Genomic DNA, 18,469 nt, shown 5'->3' on the forward strand with positions numbered 1-18,469 from the left:
ACGATCTCAGGGGGCGGCCCTTATTTTTTAAAATGGCAATTTTCTATTTATGATTACCCAATGGCACATACTACTAAAAAAGTATATTATTATGATAATGGTTCATTTACATAAAGCAGGGTTTTACACATGAGCTGTTTTACTCAGTATCTTTTAATAGAGACCTACATTGTTTGGGGGGTATAGTTTTCCTTTAACAAAAAACTGCTCAGTGCTTTCCTTGCCCTTAGCATTTCTTCAGACTCTGCATGTAGCTTCTCACTTCTCTCCACCAACACCCCCTGCAACAAAGTACCACAGCCTTCCACTTGCAATACAACAACACAGCTTCTTATCCAAAGTAATGTAACAATATAACAATTTCTATATATATTTTATATATCTTGAATATATATTTTTTGTGCTTGGATACTATTTCCAGTGCACACCGTATTTAAAAAAAATCTTACAGTTTGAGACATTAAGGCACTCCCCTCTGTAAATTTGAAAAGATACCAATGCACTAAATAAACAGGACATATTGAAGGGAGTTCTTCCAGGTTTAAAATTTTTTTCTTACCGAACTAAATTAATAGGGAATGTTATTTTTCAAACCCACCCCTCACAGAATGGTCAAAATGAAGGGGCGGAGGTGTTGGGGATGGTTTATTACCACTATTTTCTTAGATTGCTCTGAATAATAAACTTTTCCATTATTTGTGGGCTGTGGATCAAGACCTAATTAATGATTAAACATTCTTCATACATTATACAACCCCAGCTGGCCAGGAGGCAGAAACTTAACAGAGTACACATACAGTATATGCAATGATTTGGCAATTCAGTTAGGCAAATTGCTTAACCATTGGTCTGTCAAAGGTTTTTGATAATGGATGCCATACCTGTTGATGTCCAACACTGGAAAAGTACTTTATTCTATGACCCCAAACACATGATGAATATGATCATTGGAGGAACAGAATGAAACTGCACGGTATGTTGTAGAGAATGTAACTAACCATTATGCAATCGCTAAACAACCTGCATGTGAGCGAATTCTGGCCACACTTAAGCTCGTGCATAGCTTTATCCAAATACATTTCACTTGATTCTCCCTAGTTGTCCAAGTTGCTGGATGATACATTTCAAATTAAGAACAAAATACACTCAAGAACAGAGAGGATAGGAGATTATTTGTACACATAGGGGAAAATATGTGGGAGATATATGTTTAAGAAAAGAGTTGGAAAGCAAGCATCTCAGATTAAGGCTCACAGGCAAAACAAATTATATTATTATTTCCAGTACTTTGGAGGGTAGGAGAGGGACATACTTTCTTCATACTGAAACCTTCAATACCCTTTATTAGCGTAGTCAATCTTCTTTGGACTTTATTAATAATATTTATTATTAATAATATCCCTTTTAAGCTCTGAAGACCAAAACTGCATTGCATATTCTAGACGGCGCCTTATCAGTGATTTGCAAAGAGTGAGCATGTCCCTCTCCTTTCATGAATCTATACCGCTTTAACAAGTACTTTACCTTTGCTCCAAGTTTGGTCATAAAATTTTTTATTGTGTGGTCTAAATTTTGTTATATGTACACATAACACAGAAACAAAAGACCAGCAGCTAAAAGTAGCAGTAGAATCGGCAGACACATTTAAGAGTCATTTAGCTGGAATGGAAGCATGAATTACAACTGTTTAAGGATGTAATGAATAGGGTGAATATTTGACATGAAGGATATGGGCGATATGGAGATCAACTGGTGTTTAAAGAAAACATTCTCTTCAAGCCAGGCAGAAACCCATTTGTATGGTTAGATCCTGGGAAATTGAGTCAACCTCTATGACATCTGCTGCACCTAACATTATAGTAAAATATATCCTTTGGTGATGCAGTCCATGAACTGTCACAGACAATTGGCTCCTCAGAACAACAGATGATGGGGCTATGCTGTGTGCCCTGTGCTTATTATCTTCCGATCGTACATTCTTCTAAAGTTCCTGCAAAAATAATGCACTGTGTTAAAGTATAATATGGTACATATTGGTCTGCTCCATTCAGCAATAATATATAAAGAAATATATATTCATTTAATTTAAGACAGGCAACAACCAAGCAGAACATCACATTTGATATGGGTTTCATTCCAGTGGTTTGATAAATGATACACTTAAAGGCATGTTATCATTGATAATTTTTTTTTTTTTTTTTTAAATCGTACCAGGAAATGACTAGGAAGAATAGATTTGAACTTCTTCAGTCATGTAGGATGTCAAACTGTTGTGGTCCAAAAGGTAATTTACAGAGGTTGCTATAAAGCACTACTCTACTTTACCAACTGTTTTTTTGCAAGAGCAAAAAGTTTATTAACAACATACCTACATTCAAAAGACCATAATTTAGGAGCAGATTTATCAGTGTAAAATTAGAAGTCCTCACAGAAAAACTAATTTACTTTCTATACATTCATTTTAAATTTCATCCATTGATAAAAACACTTCTTAAATACCATAATAATGAATAGAAAATGAGTGGGGTTTTCTGTGGTGAGCTCTACTTTCACACTTTAGTATATCTATCTGCCCCTTACTGTGTATTGTAATCCTCTACATATACTGTATGCCCATTTGCCTGGGACCATGCCATATGCCATAATACTTTAATATGTATGCACCCTTTGCCCCAAAAAGATTACGCAGTGTCTGGTGTGGACTTAATAGCGATACCTTTTGTGCTGGCCTTGCTTTCAGTTGTAAGAATAAGAAGACAGTGTTGCTTTCCTTCGATTCAAAAAAGCTTTCATAATCCTGTTGAATACAAATAAATGTCATGATTGTGTGGCAAACAGCAAATAAAGCAATGACAGAACAAATAGAGTGTAGCACATATTGTGTTATTATTGTACTTTTGTAAATCTCCTTTATCAGCATCATTTGTTTAATCATTCATACTGTTTGTATCACATATCCTCCAGGACTATTTATGTTAAAATTAAAAATTTTTACTGTTTAAATCACAGTAGGCCTAAATAAGAATGTTCTTGCAGTGATGGAGCAATGCAAACAATGTACTTAAACAGTCTATCAGTCAGCATTATTATACAATTATTGTACATTGTTATACAGATGTTTTCACCATTTAAGCCACAAGCAACATAACGAATGAAGCAACGTTTGCTTCAAGTCTACTTATTCACAACAACCAATCAGAATTAAGCATTTACAGGTCACCTTTTTAGCAACCAATCATAAACTTGGTTTTAAGGGTTACTCAAGCTTTGCAAACATTGGCATTTTTATAACATTATGCCATGTGTAAAGTAACCTCACACTACTGTAAGTGTTTAAAGACAGATAGAGGCTTTTTTTCTGATACAATGACAGTCAAAATACTCTCATGCTACAGGGCTTATTTGGTCAACAGTTTTGCAACCACAATATTTTTCAAGTTTAATGATACAACTTGTCAAACAAATACAAAACTCACACACAAATTCAAAATAAAACTAAAAAAGACACAGTATCAAATAGAAACTGCATCTACATGTTTAAGCAAGTACATTTTTATAGGCATTTTTATACCACTGAATATATTCTCTGCTTCGTTAATGGCTAATATAATATAAGCCTGAAAATAATTTAGGTGCAGGTAAGAATTTGCTGCATACAATATGTTATTATGGTGGGACGCTTTATATAAACTGTAATTACCAAAGAACTTGCTGCCCAGAATACTTATGGTTTAATATAAGGTTGTTGTTCACAAAAGGGCTTTCAAAAAACTGAATGTTGAATTGTTCAGGCTTTGTAAACAAAACTGTAAAGTTGTACAAAACAAGCTGACTCTGGGTGAAGGAGTATATTCTAAATAAGCAATGAATTCTATACAAACTTTTGTTTTATTACAGCAGCCAAACAGGGATTTTGTGGGTTATGGGTTCCATCTATTCCTTCAAATAATACATGCATACATGGAAGTGATATTTGTTGATTATATATCAGACAAAATGAATAAAGGCATTAATACTACAGTGAAAAAAACCTAAATTTTACATCCCCTGATATTTAGTTCAGCTGCATTTTACACCATTTGTGGTTCCATCAATTTACAATGCATTTCCCTGATATAACTTTTTATATCACATATATTGACTTTTTACCATTTCTCTGGTCTCCTAAAACTTAAAATTTGGGTTCTACTGTATAGACACTAATGCAACTGTGCCTTCTTCTGGCCAAGGCCATTGTCTTAAAATGGTACAATTCAACTACTAACTTTTAAAATAAGAACCTCTGATACTTTCCACATTAATAATCCCTATATCTCCAATTCCACACAATTTTTTTTCTCCCCTTAAAGGAAAACTATACCCTCAAACAATGTAGGTCTCTATAAAAAGATATTGCATAAAACAGCTCATATGTAAAATCCTGCTTCATGTAAATAAACCATTTTTATAATAATATACTTTTCTAGTAGTATATGCCATTGGGTAATCATAAATAGAAAATTGCCATTTTAAAAAATAAGGGGCGCCCCCTGGGATCGTAGGATTCACTGTACTCACAAACATACCAACAAACCATACATGTTATGTCACATGAGCCAATTAACAGACAGAGTTGTGTCTTTTGCTTCCACACTTCTTCCTGTTACAGTTAGAGTTGAAATATTTCTGGTCAGGTGATCTCTGAGGCAGCACAGAGACCATCACAAAATGGTGGCTCAAGGCAAGAGATGTAAAAGGGCAATATTTACTTAAATATATATTCCAGTTTGGTAAGATTCTTTAATATGCCACTTAATATGACATAAAGTATCTGTTGCTTAAGTTTTCATTTTGGGGGTATAGTTTTCCTTTAAGAAAAAAAAAAGCAAAATGGAGAGATCTGCTGTACTCTTATCTTATGCAAAGATGCACGTGGATACAATAAGTACGAGACGAATGTAAATTACATTTTTTCAGCATGACATTAGCCCAGTAAATTTATGATTGTGTAACGGGCCCGAAGGCACAGTAATAGTGTAGACCAAAGAGGAGACCAGACCAGGTTCGAGGTACAAGAGGGTTTATCCAAAGAATCGTCAAAATACAGGCAAATAGGTCAGACCAGGCAGAAGACAAGCAGAATCGAAGAACAGGCAGGAATCGGTACACAAGAATCAAATATAGATAATAACACCCAGGAACTCAGTAACAGGAACCTATAGTTGGGCAAGGACTGGAAGGGGAAGTAGGTTTAAATTGTCTCTGGGTTGGCGCCAAATTTTGACGCGCTTGCGTCAGACGCAGACGCCAGCGTCCTCACGCTGACGTCTCGACGCCGGCGCCCGATTCTGACGCCGGCGTCCGTTCCGTCGCCGACGACCAATCCTGGAGTGGGAAGAAGGTGAGGTCATAGACCTGTGCCAAGCAGGAGCCATGTGGTGAGGCAGGTGGTCGCCATCTTGGACGCCATCTTGAAGACCTGAGGTAGATTCCATTACAGTTTGTTATTTTTCACTCCCTTACAGTCTATGGTCAGCATCTCTGCACTTATTAATATGTTGTTTGACTTTATGAGGCAGAACCGCCTGACCTGAAGCAAGGGAGTACATTTTCAAAACCTAATTTTTATTCCAAGAAAGAAATAGAGCTTAGAATGAAAAGAATATTGTATTTTTTATTAACAACACTTGCTAAAATCTTTTTTACTTGCAAAATTCTCAATATAAAGCTGACTAAGGAGAAAGTGCCTTCTTATGGATACACAACTACAATTGTTTCAGCACCCAGAGCTGAAGTTCTTTTTCTATGAAAGACAGGCTGCTTTCATTTTAAAGGGGAAGAAACGCATACTAAAAAATTAAATGTTATAATCCAGAAAGTGCTTTTGAAATCACATTTGCACAGTGTCATGACAGGGGATGGACAGCTGCCTGTGCAGAAGGCTTCAGTCTATAGAGGCTTACTGCATAGGTAATTAATGCATGGACCAGCCAGACCTGCTGGTCTCAGAAAGGCTAAGTTAAAAATTAAAAACTGCTTAAAAAACATTTAATATTTGTATACACTGTGCTTACAGTGTGTTAATCTTTTATTGTTCTGTCAATGAAGGAGTCTGTTTTCTAAGGTGTGTTTGAGAAAGGCATGAAACACTTATTGTAAAACCCTAAATACCTTTCTACACAAAGTACACATACTTCTGTTCTGTGCAACAGAACCTGAATTCCCAGTTTAAATGGAGGGAATACATAAAAAAAACAAAATTGGTGAGATAGTCACATAGCAGACACACCCTGATCAGAAGTGGGACTCATGTATTAAAGAAGGCAACTTGCTGAGCATGCTGCACAGCTACAGTCCATTTAACTTTTGTGAACATAACCAGAGCTGTGGAGGTGGAGTTGGAAGCAATTTTGGGTATCTGGAGTCGGAGTCGCCAAAAATGTACCGACTCCAACTCTCAATAACTTTAAATAATAACTTTACAAGCACTCAAATTAATCAAATCAAATGTAAAAGCATCTATGAAGGATGGTATGGCAAATGCAGTTTTGTTCTAAGAACAATACTTTAGTTAATTTTGGTTGTATTTAACAGCTATTCTACAGCTATACGCCAGGTTAAATTATATATACAAGTTGTTTTAGGTTTTCCAATTGTTTTTGGTTTATGTAGTTTAACTTTGATTTGATTTTAGAATTACCAAAGGATGTGGTTTATATTTTTTTTTGAGCTTTGGCATTGATAAAATGCCTTGTATGTTGTGTACTTGACATGGAAAATACATCAGTATGTTAAAGGAACAGTAACACCAAAAAATGAAAGTGTTTTAAAGTAATTAACATATAATATACTGTTAGCATGCACTGGTGTGTTTACTTCAGAAAGACTGCCACAGTTTATATAAATAAGCTGCTGTGTAGCCATGGGGGCAACCATTCAAGCTGGAAAAAAAACACAGGTTACATAGCACATAACAGACAAGCCCTGTCCAAAACAATGGTGTTTTATATATCTTCTATTTAACCTATGCCTTTTATTTTTCCAGCTTGAATGGCTGCCCCATATCTACACAAAAGGAGAACAAGAAAATGTGGATCCCCTAAATTACAGCCTAACAGTAATAATAATTCTAATAGTTATAGCAGGTCTGACTGAAGTCAGAGTAAACCAATTAAAATTATTATGAAAAAGTTATTTAAAAGATAGAAGTTAAATTCTTCCATTTTAACTTCTATCTTTTAAATAACTTTTTCTCAATATCTGTTTGGTCAGGGTCAATTTTCACAAAGAAAACTTTGTGACATTCGGCGCATGCGCAGTAGAGCCGTACCGGTAAATGTTCCTACTGCGCATGCGCCAGAAGACGACGGTCAAAGCAGGAAGAAGACGCGCGTGGGAGAAGATGGCGACTGTGAACTCCGTGGACAGGACCTGCGCAGAGGGGTGAGTAACAAGTTAGGGGCATTTGCCCAGGGGGACAGGTAGGCCAGGAGGGAGCAACACAGGGGAGGAGGGGAGGGGTTTTGCGCCCAGGGGGTTTCCTTCTCCTTTAACGAAGACCCAGAAGATGGATGCGTGGAACTCTGCTGGCAGAACCTGCGCCTTGGGGTAAATATAAAGCATGGGGCATTTCCCCTGGGGGGCAGTTAGGCTGGGGGAGGAGGGAGGGGGTCTACCTGGAGTGGGGGTTATGGTGTTTTTTTGATATACAGGGTTGAATTCTCCTTTTAAGAGAGATGAGCCCCATCAAGAACTGCCTATCCAGAGTTCACACTCCCATCTTCTTCACACAATCTGGAGAATCTGTTGGGATGTATAAACTTCGGAGCAGCCTCTCTTTTCCTTTTGCCCACATAAGTTCTTCTAATAGTAACTGCCTCATCATCCTGCTGCTGTTCTGTTCCCCCCAAACTATCTGACATACTATATTTATTAAATGTACCCATTGGGACACGACATTATATTGTAAACACAGGAATCAAATTAATCCTTATTGAAGTTCTGCATATGTGCTGGCTATAAGCCCGAATGGAGATGGCACGATGGCCAGGTTGAGGTGTTTTTTTTTCACAAAATGCCAGTTGAGAATGGGTCTAATAGCAGTACAGTGTGGCACCATGTAGCTTTTTGGGTGCACAATATGTTATCACATATATGTGGTTTTCATTTTTGCAATAGTGAGCTAAGGTATCACCTGTTTATAAGCAGAGGTTTTAGATTTTCCAGGTATATTCATTTTAAAATAAATTATGTAGCACATGTTCACTCTGCATGGGCTTTTGCATCTCTGCTTAGTAACAAAGTTGCCTATTGGCTCATATGGTTTCATATGTATCAATCAATCCATGCAATCTCTTTTTTTATTCCACTGAAATGCAGCACTCTTTAAAGTAATTGAGATGAGACAAGCAGTGTTACTCCTCTATATTATGCAAAGAATGCGAACATACATTAAATTCTGTCCACACAATAGGCATCATTTACAAAAACCTAAGACAGAAGGGAAGAATGCACCCCTTAATGCTTATGCAGAGAGTACAAGGGTACTGTATATTTAAAACAGTGTAGGGAATTCTCATACACTCTGCACAGACTTAGCAAAGTCACACCATAAACTGCAAAAACAAAAGGGAACTTTTTTTAAACATGTTTCCAAAATGGACAGCACAGCTGCATATTTATATACATTTTTGGCTGCCTCTTGGTCTCCCAACACACACCTGTGCTTTCTCTAGGAGAAGTGCCCTTGTTGTTAGAACAGAGGAGTTCTGGACACAAATTAATTGGTTGGTGCTAAATGTGGTACAGTTGTAACCCAGAATGATTTAGCAATTCTTAAGACATTGTTATTAATTTAAGTCAGATGGATGATCACTCTTGGATGCCCAGCATATTGAGGCCCTCCAAGATGAACTCCAATGGGGATACTCTATATCAGGGGTAGGGAACCTGCGGCTCTAGAGCCGCATGCGGCTCTTCATCCTGCTTGCTGCGGCTCAGTCTTGCGGCTTTGCCTGTCAGGTCGTATTTACAGCCCTCGCACCTGCTGGTGGCTTCTTGAGTGTGCGACCGCGGTAAGCACACTCAAGAAGCCGCCAGCAGGTGCGAGGGCTGTATAGACGTCCCAGGAGTGAGAGGCAAGACTGAGCCACAGCAAGATGATTCCTCATGGACCTTACCGCGGTCACACACTCAAAACGAGAGAGAGACGATCAGCATGGAGCTTCAGAATCAGAAGTCATATTAAACAGATGAGAACACTAGCATTTAATAGGGCTATTCAGTGTTTCATTTATTTCAAAGTAGCCCTGCATATACACAATGCACTTCTGTTTGTTGTTTTCTGTTGTAACAGTTAAAATTAAAAAAAGGTTAAAAAAGTTTATAAGCTGTGTTATGTTTTGCGGCTCCAGACTATTTTTTTTTAGTGGGAGAGGGGCAAAATGGCTCTTTTGTTAGTAAAGGTTGCTGACCCCTGCTCTATATTCTACCTTGAGTCTACGCACTTGCGCTCCACACGGACAGATCATGCCTGGGTAAAAACCAGCTACATTCCTTGGTGAGTTTAAACTGTTTTATTTCTGTCTTGTGGAGGGACTAAATATGGTATCCTCAGAGGAGTTCCATTCACTTGTCTTAACAAATGGCCAGACTTCACAAAGCCCTCACTTGCCTCATGCTCCCAGAACCATCACCATAGGGAGGTGAAAGCCTAAAGATTGCTATGCCCCCTCTTTTTATACTTCTAGGGGAAAAGGAATGACATCCTCTGTATGTTTCATAGGATTTAGGTAAACTACAACTCAATTTAACAGTTCAAAACTATTTTACTATATACTTTCTATACAATCTTTTCGATACAATCGACAATTTCAAAAAATCGGAATGCTCGTGATCAACTACATTCATTAATTATTTACAAACATTTAAAATTACTTTGATAATAAAATAAAACTCTTATTGAAGACAGTAAGGTAGGAGTTCAGAAAATATGTTTTTCTGATTGTCTGCAATTTAAACAACACTGCTGCATAGACTGGCTGGAAGGATTCTTGATAGACTACGGTAACACTAGTGTCCCTATAGGCCATAACAGAGGCTGATCTTTCACAGTCTTGCCTGGGGGGGGGGAAAACCTAACAAATATGGCAGTTCCTGCTAATAAGTATGAATTAACAGACTGTTATGTGCAACTATTAGAAATTGTTGATGTTTATTATATTTCTCTGCTTTATATGAGCAACAAATAGGTGCAAAATGTTGCTACAATTTTGTTTACATTGATCCTTTTTTTTCAATAACGTAATTTACTGTATTTCATCACATGCTTTATATAAGCTGTGGAGATAAAAGTTATGTGGCTAAGATAGCAAATAATTAGATTCAGAAATGGTACAGGTGTAGGATCTATTATCCGGAATGCTCAGGGCTGGGTTTTTACCATATTTAGATTCTCCATACTTTAAGTCTGCTAAAAAACATTTAAACATTAAAAACATTTAATAAGCCCAACTGGACTGTTGCCACCAATCTGGATCCATGCAGCTTAGTACAGGGCACAGTTTTATCATGACAGAGAAAAAGGAAAGGAAATCATTTTACAAAATTAGAATTATTTGCGGAAAATAGACTCTATGGGATATGGCCTTTTCATAATTTTGAGCTAGTTGTATAACAAATTTCGTACATGGTACAGTCCAAATGGCAATATGATCACTGCTACCCACCATAGAACACTTCCCAACAATATTAATGGCTTTATCATTTGGAAATAGGCATTGGTGTATTTATGGGGCACAAAAATAGCTGTTTCTGAGTGACTACTATTGCTTCCCAGTAATGCTATATATTTTAAAGCAGAAAACAGATTTGCATTATTGTCACATGTGCATTCAATTTCAAGTGTCACGGCAAGTCTGACAGCTACTAGGTTACACAATTTCAAATCATCCTTTCACAGATAAAATGTTTATCTGAAAAACCAAAATTCTGTTAAGAAAGTGAAATAGGCATTTTATGTTTCTTTGGTAGGAGGGTCAAGCAATCATTAGGTCAGTGATCAGACTGCACAGATATCACACAGGCTATTGCAGATATGTGCCAGATGCTTGCATTTATATATGTGTAATGTACAAAATGCAGAAATCAAGAGAGCATAGACTCGAGGTAGGTGCCAGTTTTCTGGGGCTAGAATTAAATTTAGCATGTGGCATTAACAGCACCTACTAGTGTGTTGTAGATTTACAAATATGAGACTTGCCAAAAAAAAAAGTACAGAAATATGGGAAATTAACATGGTGAATACTACAATTATTTTGCAAAAAATCCACACTCGCTCTCTGGAGGGGCCAGTTTCTATGAAGAAATTATAGAAAACTTGCTTAGCTTTAATAAAAATTAAAAATTAGAATAATTAATCAAACCAACCCATCCAACCAAATTTTAAACAGTTGATAAAACAGTAATGTGTTTTTAACTATGCATGGGGGATAGTTTATGCTGGCCCAAAAATGTTTTTATTGTTTTAATAAACATTAAATTATCTCAAACATTTGTTTACCTTAGGTCATGTAAAATATTTATGGCTTTTAAAATCTAAACTGTCTATATAGTCATATTTTCTATATTCTTTCATTCCTCTGGAAATTTTGAAATTATAGCTTTGTAAGTATACAAAAAGGTAATATAAAATGATTTATTTTCATGCCAGTGATGGGCACAAGACAAAGAGAATGGCATGTGCACTTACCCCACAGTAGGCATTGTCATTGAAGATCTGTGGAGGTAGTGGATTGCCCTGCCCAGGAAGCCTGTCCTTGGGAATATTTTTGTACATCCACTGTCTCATTTCTTCTAACATAGTAATATCCACTTCTTCATATTCAATTCTGTTGGCTTCCAAAAACTGTAACACTTCCTGTTGCCTCTTCTTGATCTGTTTAGAAAAGAAGTGCATATAAGAAATTGGCAGGTATGTGTGAGAGAACCTGAAAGGGCAATGATACAATGGACCATTTTTTCACCCACTATAAATCTTGGCTCTGGTGGGTGGCCAAAATTTATCATGGGCAGCAAATATTCTGTGTGTCATAAGCCTAAGTAATTTCCAGTGCTCCGGTGCAGCATGTTGTGCTACACTCATCATTTTACAATAGTTAAAGTGGCGGTTTTACTAAAAGCAATTACACTTGAATGTACCCACGATTGACTTGAAGTGAATTCAGGTTGTTCTTACCACTGGCATGCTAAATATTCTAAGGCCAATGTTACACTGGGATGTTTTTCACAGGTGGAGAAGCAGACAACCAGAACAGTTGTATCTTGAATGCTGCAACAATCAGGTCCCATCATCATCATTTATTTATATAGCGCTGTCAAGATACGCAGTGCTTTACTGCAGTTATAGCAAACACAGAATAAATGGTGGATAACAGACAAGGATTACAGAGTACAATAGGGTTTACAAACTAAAAGGTTAGGGTACAATTGAGACATTAGGATTGTATAAACACTTTGTCATTTTTGATACAACAATGATTAATTAAGGTACATCGAATAGGCCTCTTTAAACAGATGGGTCTTTAAGGAGCGCTTGAAAGTTTGGAAGGAAGGAGAAAGTCTGACAGCTTGTGGCAGAGAGTTCCAGAGAAAAGCAGAAGCCCGAGAGAAGTCTTGTAGACGAGAATGGGCAGAAGTGACCAGAGGAGAAGTGAGGCGAAGATCAGAAACAGAGCGTAGGTTTCGTGAAGGAGTGTATTTGGAGATTAGAGATGAAATATAGGGAGGGGTTTCATTATTAAGGGCCTTGAATGTGAGTGTAAGTAATTTGAATTTGATTCTAGAAGAGATTGGGAGCCAGTGAAGGGACATACATATGGGAGCAGCTGATGTTGAGCGGCGAGCTAGATGAATGAGTCTAGCGGCCGCGTTTAGAACAGATTGGAGTTGTGAAAGGTGACTTGTTGGAATACCTGTGAGGAGTAAGTTGCAGTAATCAAGGCGGGAGATGATGAGAGACTGAATCAGTGTTTTAGTTGATTCTGAACTGAGATAGGGTCGTATTCGAGCAATGTTGCGCAGTTGAATACGGCAAGATTTTGCAAGTGTTTGAATGTGTGGTGAAAAAGACAGATGAGAGTCTAAGATGACTCCTAGGCAGCGTGCCTGTGTGGTGGAATGAAAGGTGGTGTTGTTTACGGTGAGTGATATCTGAGGGACAGGGGAAGATCTTGGAGGAAATATAATGAGTTCTGTTTTAGAAAGGTTCAGTTTCAGGTGGCACTGTGACATCCAGGAGGAGACAGCAGAGAGACAGTCTGTGACTTGGGAAAGGACAGAATTAGAAAGATCAGGAGTAGACAAGTAGAGTTGGGTGTCATCAGCATAAAGGTGATACTGAAGTCCAAATGACTGAATGTGTTTTCCTAGTGAAGTTGTATAGAGCGAGAACAGCAGGGGGCCAAGAACAGAGCCTTGAGGAACTCCAACAGAGAGTGGGAAAGTAGTAGAAGTAGAGTTAGAGAAGGAAACTTTAAAGGAATGGTCAGACAGATAAGATGTAAACCATAAAAGAGCAGTGTCCCGAATGCCAGATGAGTGTAGAATGTCAAGGAGGAGTTTGTGGTCAACTGTGTCAAAGGCTGCAGAGAGATCTAGAAGGATTAGAATGGAATAATGACCTTTTATTATCTATTTGTTTATGCTTCTGACACAGGTACCATTGAGTGGCTAAACCTAAATTCTAATCACAGTTATAAGCAGTGGTAAGTGCCTGCAGAAAAGTTCAACCTCTTTTACACAAGTCTATGTGTGCATACCCTAAGTCCCCAAAAATCTTGCATAGTAGGTGTATTTTGGGATGGATCATCAGTGTTACCTGGCATAACTGATGGGGTTTAGTGGGTGGAGTGGTGCCCTAAACTGCTCTAATTTATACAAATGTAATGAAGTATGTATGGATAGGGAGAACGTGCAGATAAAAAAAAAAAAACAGGTTGAAAACTGCATGTGTGGATGGGGCAGAGGAATCTATAGCTGGATAGCAGTAACTAAATACGCAGAGAAACTTGATGAAGAACCGGTGCATGCCTGAAACGTTGCTGCGTATCCATAATAAAGGCACATTGCTCACATTGCTAGTGGGGTGCTGTATTCTATTTGTGGACTACAGATCAACTACAACCTGGCTAGTGTTGATTGTGTGGCACCCATTAACATGATTTTTTAGGTTGATGTTGCACTGAGCCAATGGGACACCACTGCCCTAGACCCGACCCCTGCCTGGCTTCTGCTGAACTACCCATATCTGAATTCTCAATTCCATCAGTTACATGCACCAAGTTGCGAGTTGCCATAACTATGGACATTTCACATTAGAAAAACAATGGAATCCAGTGGATATGCACATGCCCAGCTAGCTTACAATTTGCATGCACATACCATATGATGGCAGCTCTCAGTGGAGCATTGTGGCTGCAGTGGTAAAGGAAGTATGGTTCCCCACCCAGAGCAAGGGCTAAGGTGGGATAAACCTGTTGGGCTACTAGGTGACCTCCAATTTACTGTCTCACTATGCCCCACTAAATCCTGTGTTGAAATATTTTCGGTTAAACAGAAGAAAAAATGTAGTAAAGCCGCCTTTGAATGCCCACTTCAGTAAATCCCTATGTAAGTATTTACACTGGCTCAACAGCATAACCAGGATTTTCAAACTAAGCTGTATAAAGCAAGGCTTGGCCACTAGCACTACATACACAATGTGCCCTAGTGATTCACAGTTCAGTACTAAATTCTCATGGTCTATGGCAGGGATCCCCAACCTTTTGAACCTGTGAGCAACATTCAGAAGTAAAAGGAGTTGGGGAGCAACACTAGCATGAAAAATGTTCTTGGGGTGCCAAATAAGTGCTGTGATTGGCCATTTGGTAGCCCCTATGTGGATTGTCAACCTACATTGAGGCTCTGTTTGGCAGTACTTCTGTTTTTATACAACCAAAACTTGCCTCCAAGCCGAAATTCAAAAATAAGCTCCTGCTTTGAGGCCACTGGGAGCAACATCCAAGGGGATGGAGAGCAACATGTTGCTCGCGAGCTACTGGTTGGGGATCACTGGTCTATGGGAATATTTAACTGAGGTAACATGAGGGAAGAGGACTCCTTTATCAACAGACTTATCTAGGCACTCCCATGCACAGGTTCATATTTCATTGTTTAACCTGAAAACTGCATTTGCACATTCCAGGAGTTAATGGAAGCAAAGCTGAAATACAGGTGGAAGTGAATTAACAAATAAGGGTGCGGTTGATAACATAATCCAATTCATTACATTAAAAGAGATATATATATATATATATATACATACACACTTAACCAATTAAGTCCACACACGCTCTCCTTCATTTAATAAGCTCCATTCATTCTGGGTGTGTGTTAAAATTGGAATGTATAAAATAATTGGAAGTAGCCAATTCTTTTATATATATATATATATATATATATATATATATATATATATATATATATATATATATATATATATATATATATATATATATATATATATATATATATATATATATATATATAGATAATGCAAGGATCAGCACACTCGTTTGTAGAAAAGCAAAGTGTATTTTATTTCAACACAGCATTGTGTTGAAATAAAATACACTTTGCTTTTCTACAAACGAGTGTGCTGATCCTTGCATTATCTGTATCATTAATTTGATCCTGCACCTCAAACTCATACAAGTATCGAGTGCTGATACCCACAGGACGCATATATATATATATATATATATATATATATATAATTGGAATGTATAAAATAATTGGAAGTAGCCAATTCTTATATATATATATATATATATATATATATATATATATATATATATATATATATATATATATATGTGTGTGTGCTATAATCATGAAACAGTCACCTAATATAAAAAAAGTCTATTCTTACAGACCTCAAAAAGAAGGCGGAATTGTATTTGGGCAGCAAACCCAGTGTTTATTTTAGCCTATGTTTGCAGCGAGTCTCCTTAGTGATATGGCCACCATATGCCCTTTGTTTATGTCAATATACAGGCGGAAGAAAGCATTCCTCATTAGTTTCATGCAGACACTCCTTATCTGTTTGCATAGACCTCAAGTGGTTCAGCAGAAGTGCTACAGGGAGCACAATTATAGTTGCATGAAAAAGCATTTTAAAAGCTGTAGTTCACCTTAAAAGTAACTTTTAGTATAATGAAGACATTAATATAACCATAAGTCTTTTTATTTATACTTAGTTCAATATGGCCGTTTTTTCTTCTGCAACTCTCACCTGTAGAATTTCAACTGATATTCGGCTGCTAAGGATTAAATACCAAAGCAACCAGCTAGCAGTTTGGAAGACCAATTCATAAACAATCCAAAATGAGAATAATGCTAAAACTGAACCCTGACAGTTGATTTGCCTTTTCGCTGCTGGGTTCAGTGACTCAGACAGCATTTTTGTTTACAGGCTAGAAATAAACAGAATAGGAAGGATAATTAAAATAATAATAATAATAATTAATAAAAATATAAATAATGAAGGCTGATTGAAATTATGCTCAGGGCAGGCCCATCAATAAAATACTCAAAGTTAATATAAAAGTAAAATATCACCTTTAACTTTGCATGAAAGTGTTAAGTTTGCCTTTACAAGATGCTAACTGCTATTTCTGTTTCTAAAAGATAAACTATAGTCTGTGTTGCAGCAATTCCAACACGCAGAACAACCCATTCCTGGACACAGCCTTGGTCACAGATATAGCACAGCCCTAGTTCTCTAGTGGGATACAGACAAACAACACCATTGCCTATGGGATGCAGGCATATCCCCCCTTACTAAAGGTACTAGCAAATGAATAGAAAAGTGGACTGAATTCTTCTGTAGAGGAAAATGACTGCAAATAGACAAACAATGAAAGTAAAGGGGAAGTTAATTGTACCCATATTGCTGCCATTACTTACAGTCACAGAGCTGGAGGAAGAGGCTAAAAACACCTTTATGACCATCCTGTGCCAGTGTGCCAGCCGGCCAGCAAGGACACGAGATCTTCTTACAGCAGGTGTGACAGATGCTCCCTGGGATGGTGCAGCTTATCCTGTAACCCTGCTGCGGGGGATCCTGATTACTGTGTGCCGTCTGTCTGGGATGCAAACTGAATCCCACACCGGGAAACTCCCCCTCCAGCAGCTTTAGCAGCTTCCACTACAATCACTAACGCGCAACAATTACTAAGTCCAAGCATAGACCTGCCTCTCTAGCAGCCTTCCAAGCTCCTCCCAGGCTCCCTGCCAGGCCAAGAGGGGGAGGAGATAGCAGCAAAGGACTCTGGGCCTTATAGTTTTTCTTCACTTTTGCGTTGTATTCTATTATTTGCTTCTGTGTGACAAAAGGGTCCCCTAGATAACATTGAAAAGCAATAAATAGAAACTATTGCGCATTATCTCTTCACGTGCTGCTTTGTTGTTGTTATTATGGCGAGAACCTAAGGCGCCATCTTGTGGAAAGTTCCTGGTGATCGCCCTCGTATTTCTCAATTATGCAGACTGGAAAAAAATGCAGTAGATTTGTAAACATAACAGTATGCTACTCCCTCACAGCAAGGACCTGTATTTGTCTGGTTATTACCCGTCAAACCAATCACCCTGAAATAAAATGGTGCTTAAAGTGGATTGCAAATAAATGCAGCAGGGTGAAGATGGTGAAATGCTAAAGCAATTTGCAATTGGTCATCATTTCTTGTGTTAAAGGGGTTGTTGTTCACCTTCCAAACACTTTTTTTTTCAGTTCAGTTATTTTCAGATTGTTCACCAGAAATAAAGACTTTTTTCAAAAGCTTGTCATTTTTTTATTTACTATAGTTTTTCCACAATTGAAGTTTAAAGTTGAATGTTCCTGTATCTGGTGTTTCAATCTGGCAGTTCCGTGATCCAGGAGCATCTGAACGGTTAAAATTTTGCTACATTTAGTTGATACATTTCTCAGCAGTATCTGTGTAGAAGTAGCAACTATTGTATCAATTCTAACAGCTGCCTGCAATGAAACTCAGGGATTCAGCTCAGCAGGGACAAAGATAAAAGTATCAACTAAATGTATCAATTTAGAACAGTTACAGAGTCGGCGACCCCCCCAGAGCTGCTTTTAGGGTTGCCACCTTTTCTTATATTTTTTACCGGCTGGTGGGGGGCGGAACAAAAGGGGCAGGGCAGTGACATCAAAAGGGGTGGGTTGTGATGTCAAAAGGGGCGGTCCACATCGCGGAGAACCATAGACTGAGGAGAAAAGGTAAGTTACAGGGGATTAGGATCTTTTTGAAGGGTATTACAAATTTACCAGCAGCTACATTGCCGGTAAATTTGTAATACCGGCCCCGGCCTCGGCAGGTGTTTTACCGGTTAGACCGGTAAAATATCGGCCGGGTGGCAACCCTAGCTGCTTTAGAAGGTGAAA

At 37.9% G+C, this 18,469-nt stretch overlaps 1 protein-coding gene across 1 annotated transcript; it reads right to left on the minus strand.

Moving 5' to 3' along the window:
• Positions 1–1,536: 1,536 nt before the first annotated feature.
• sh3bgrl2.L (SH3 domain binding glutamate-rich protein like 2 L homeolog) lies at positions 1,537–17,318 on the minus strand. Its single transcript, NM_001087428.1, is given in 4 exon segments — positions 1,537–1,990; positions 2,717–2,797; positions 11,729–11,914; positions 16,984–17,318. Coding segments are annotated over 4 exon segments (321 nt in total). The 5' UTR covers positions 17,029–17,318; the 3' UTR covers positions 1,537–1,981.
• Positions 17,319–18,469: the final 1,151 nt, after the last annotated feature.

The sequence above is a fragment of the Xenopus laevis genome, chromosome 5L (genome assembly GCF_017654675.1).
Source record: "Xenopus laevis strain J_2021 chromosome 5L, Xenopus_laevis_v10.1, whole genome shotgun sequence".
Lineage (NCBI taxonomy): Eukaryota > Metazoa > Chordata > Amphibia > Anura > Pipidae > Xenopus > Xenopus laevis.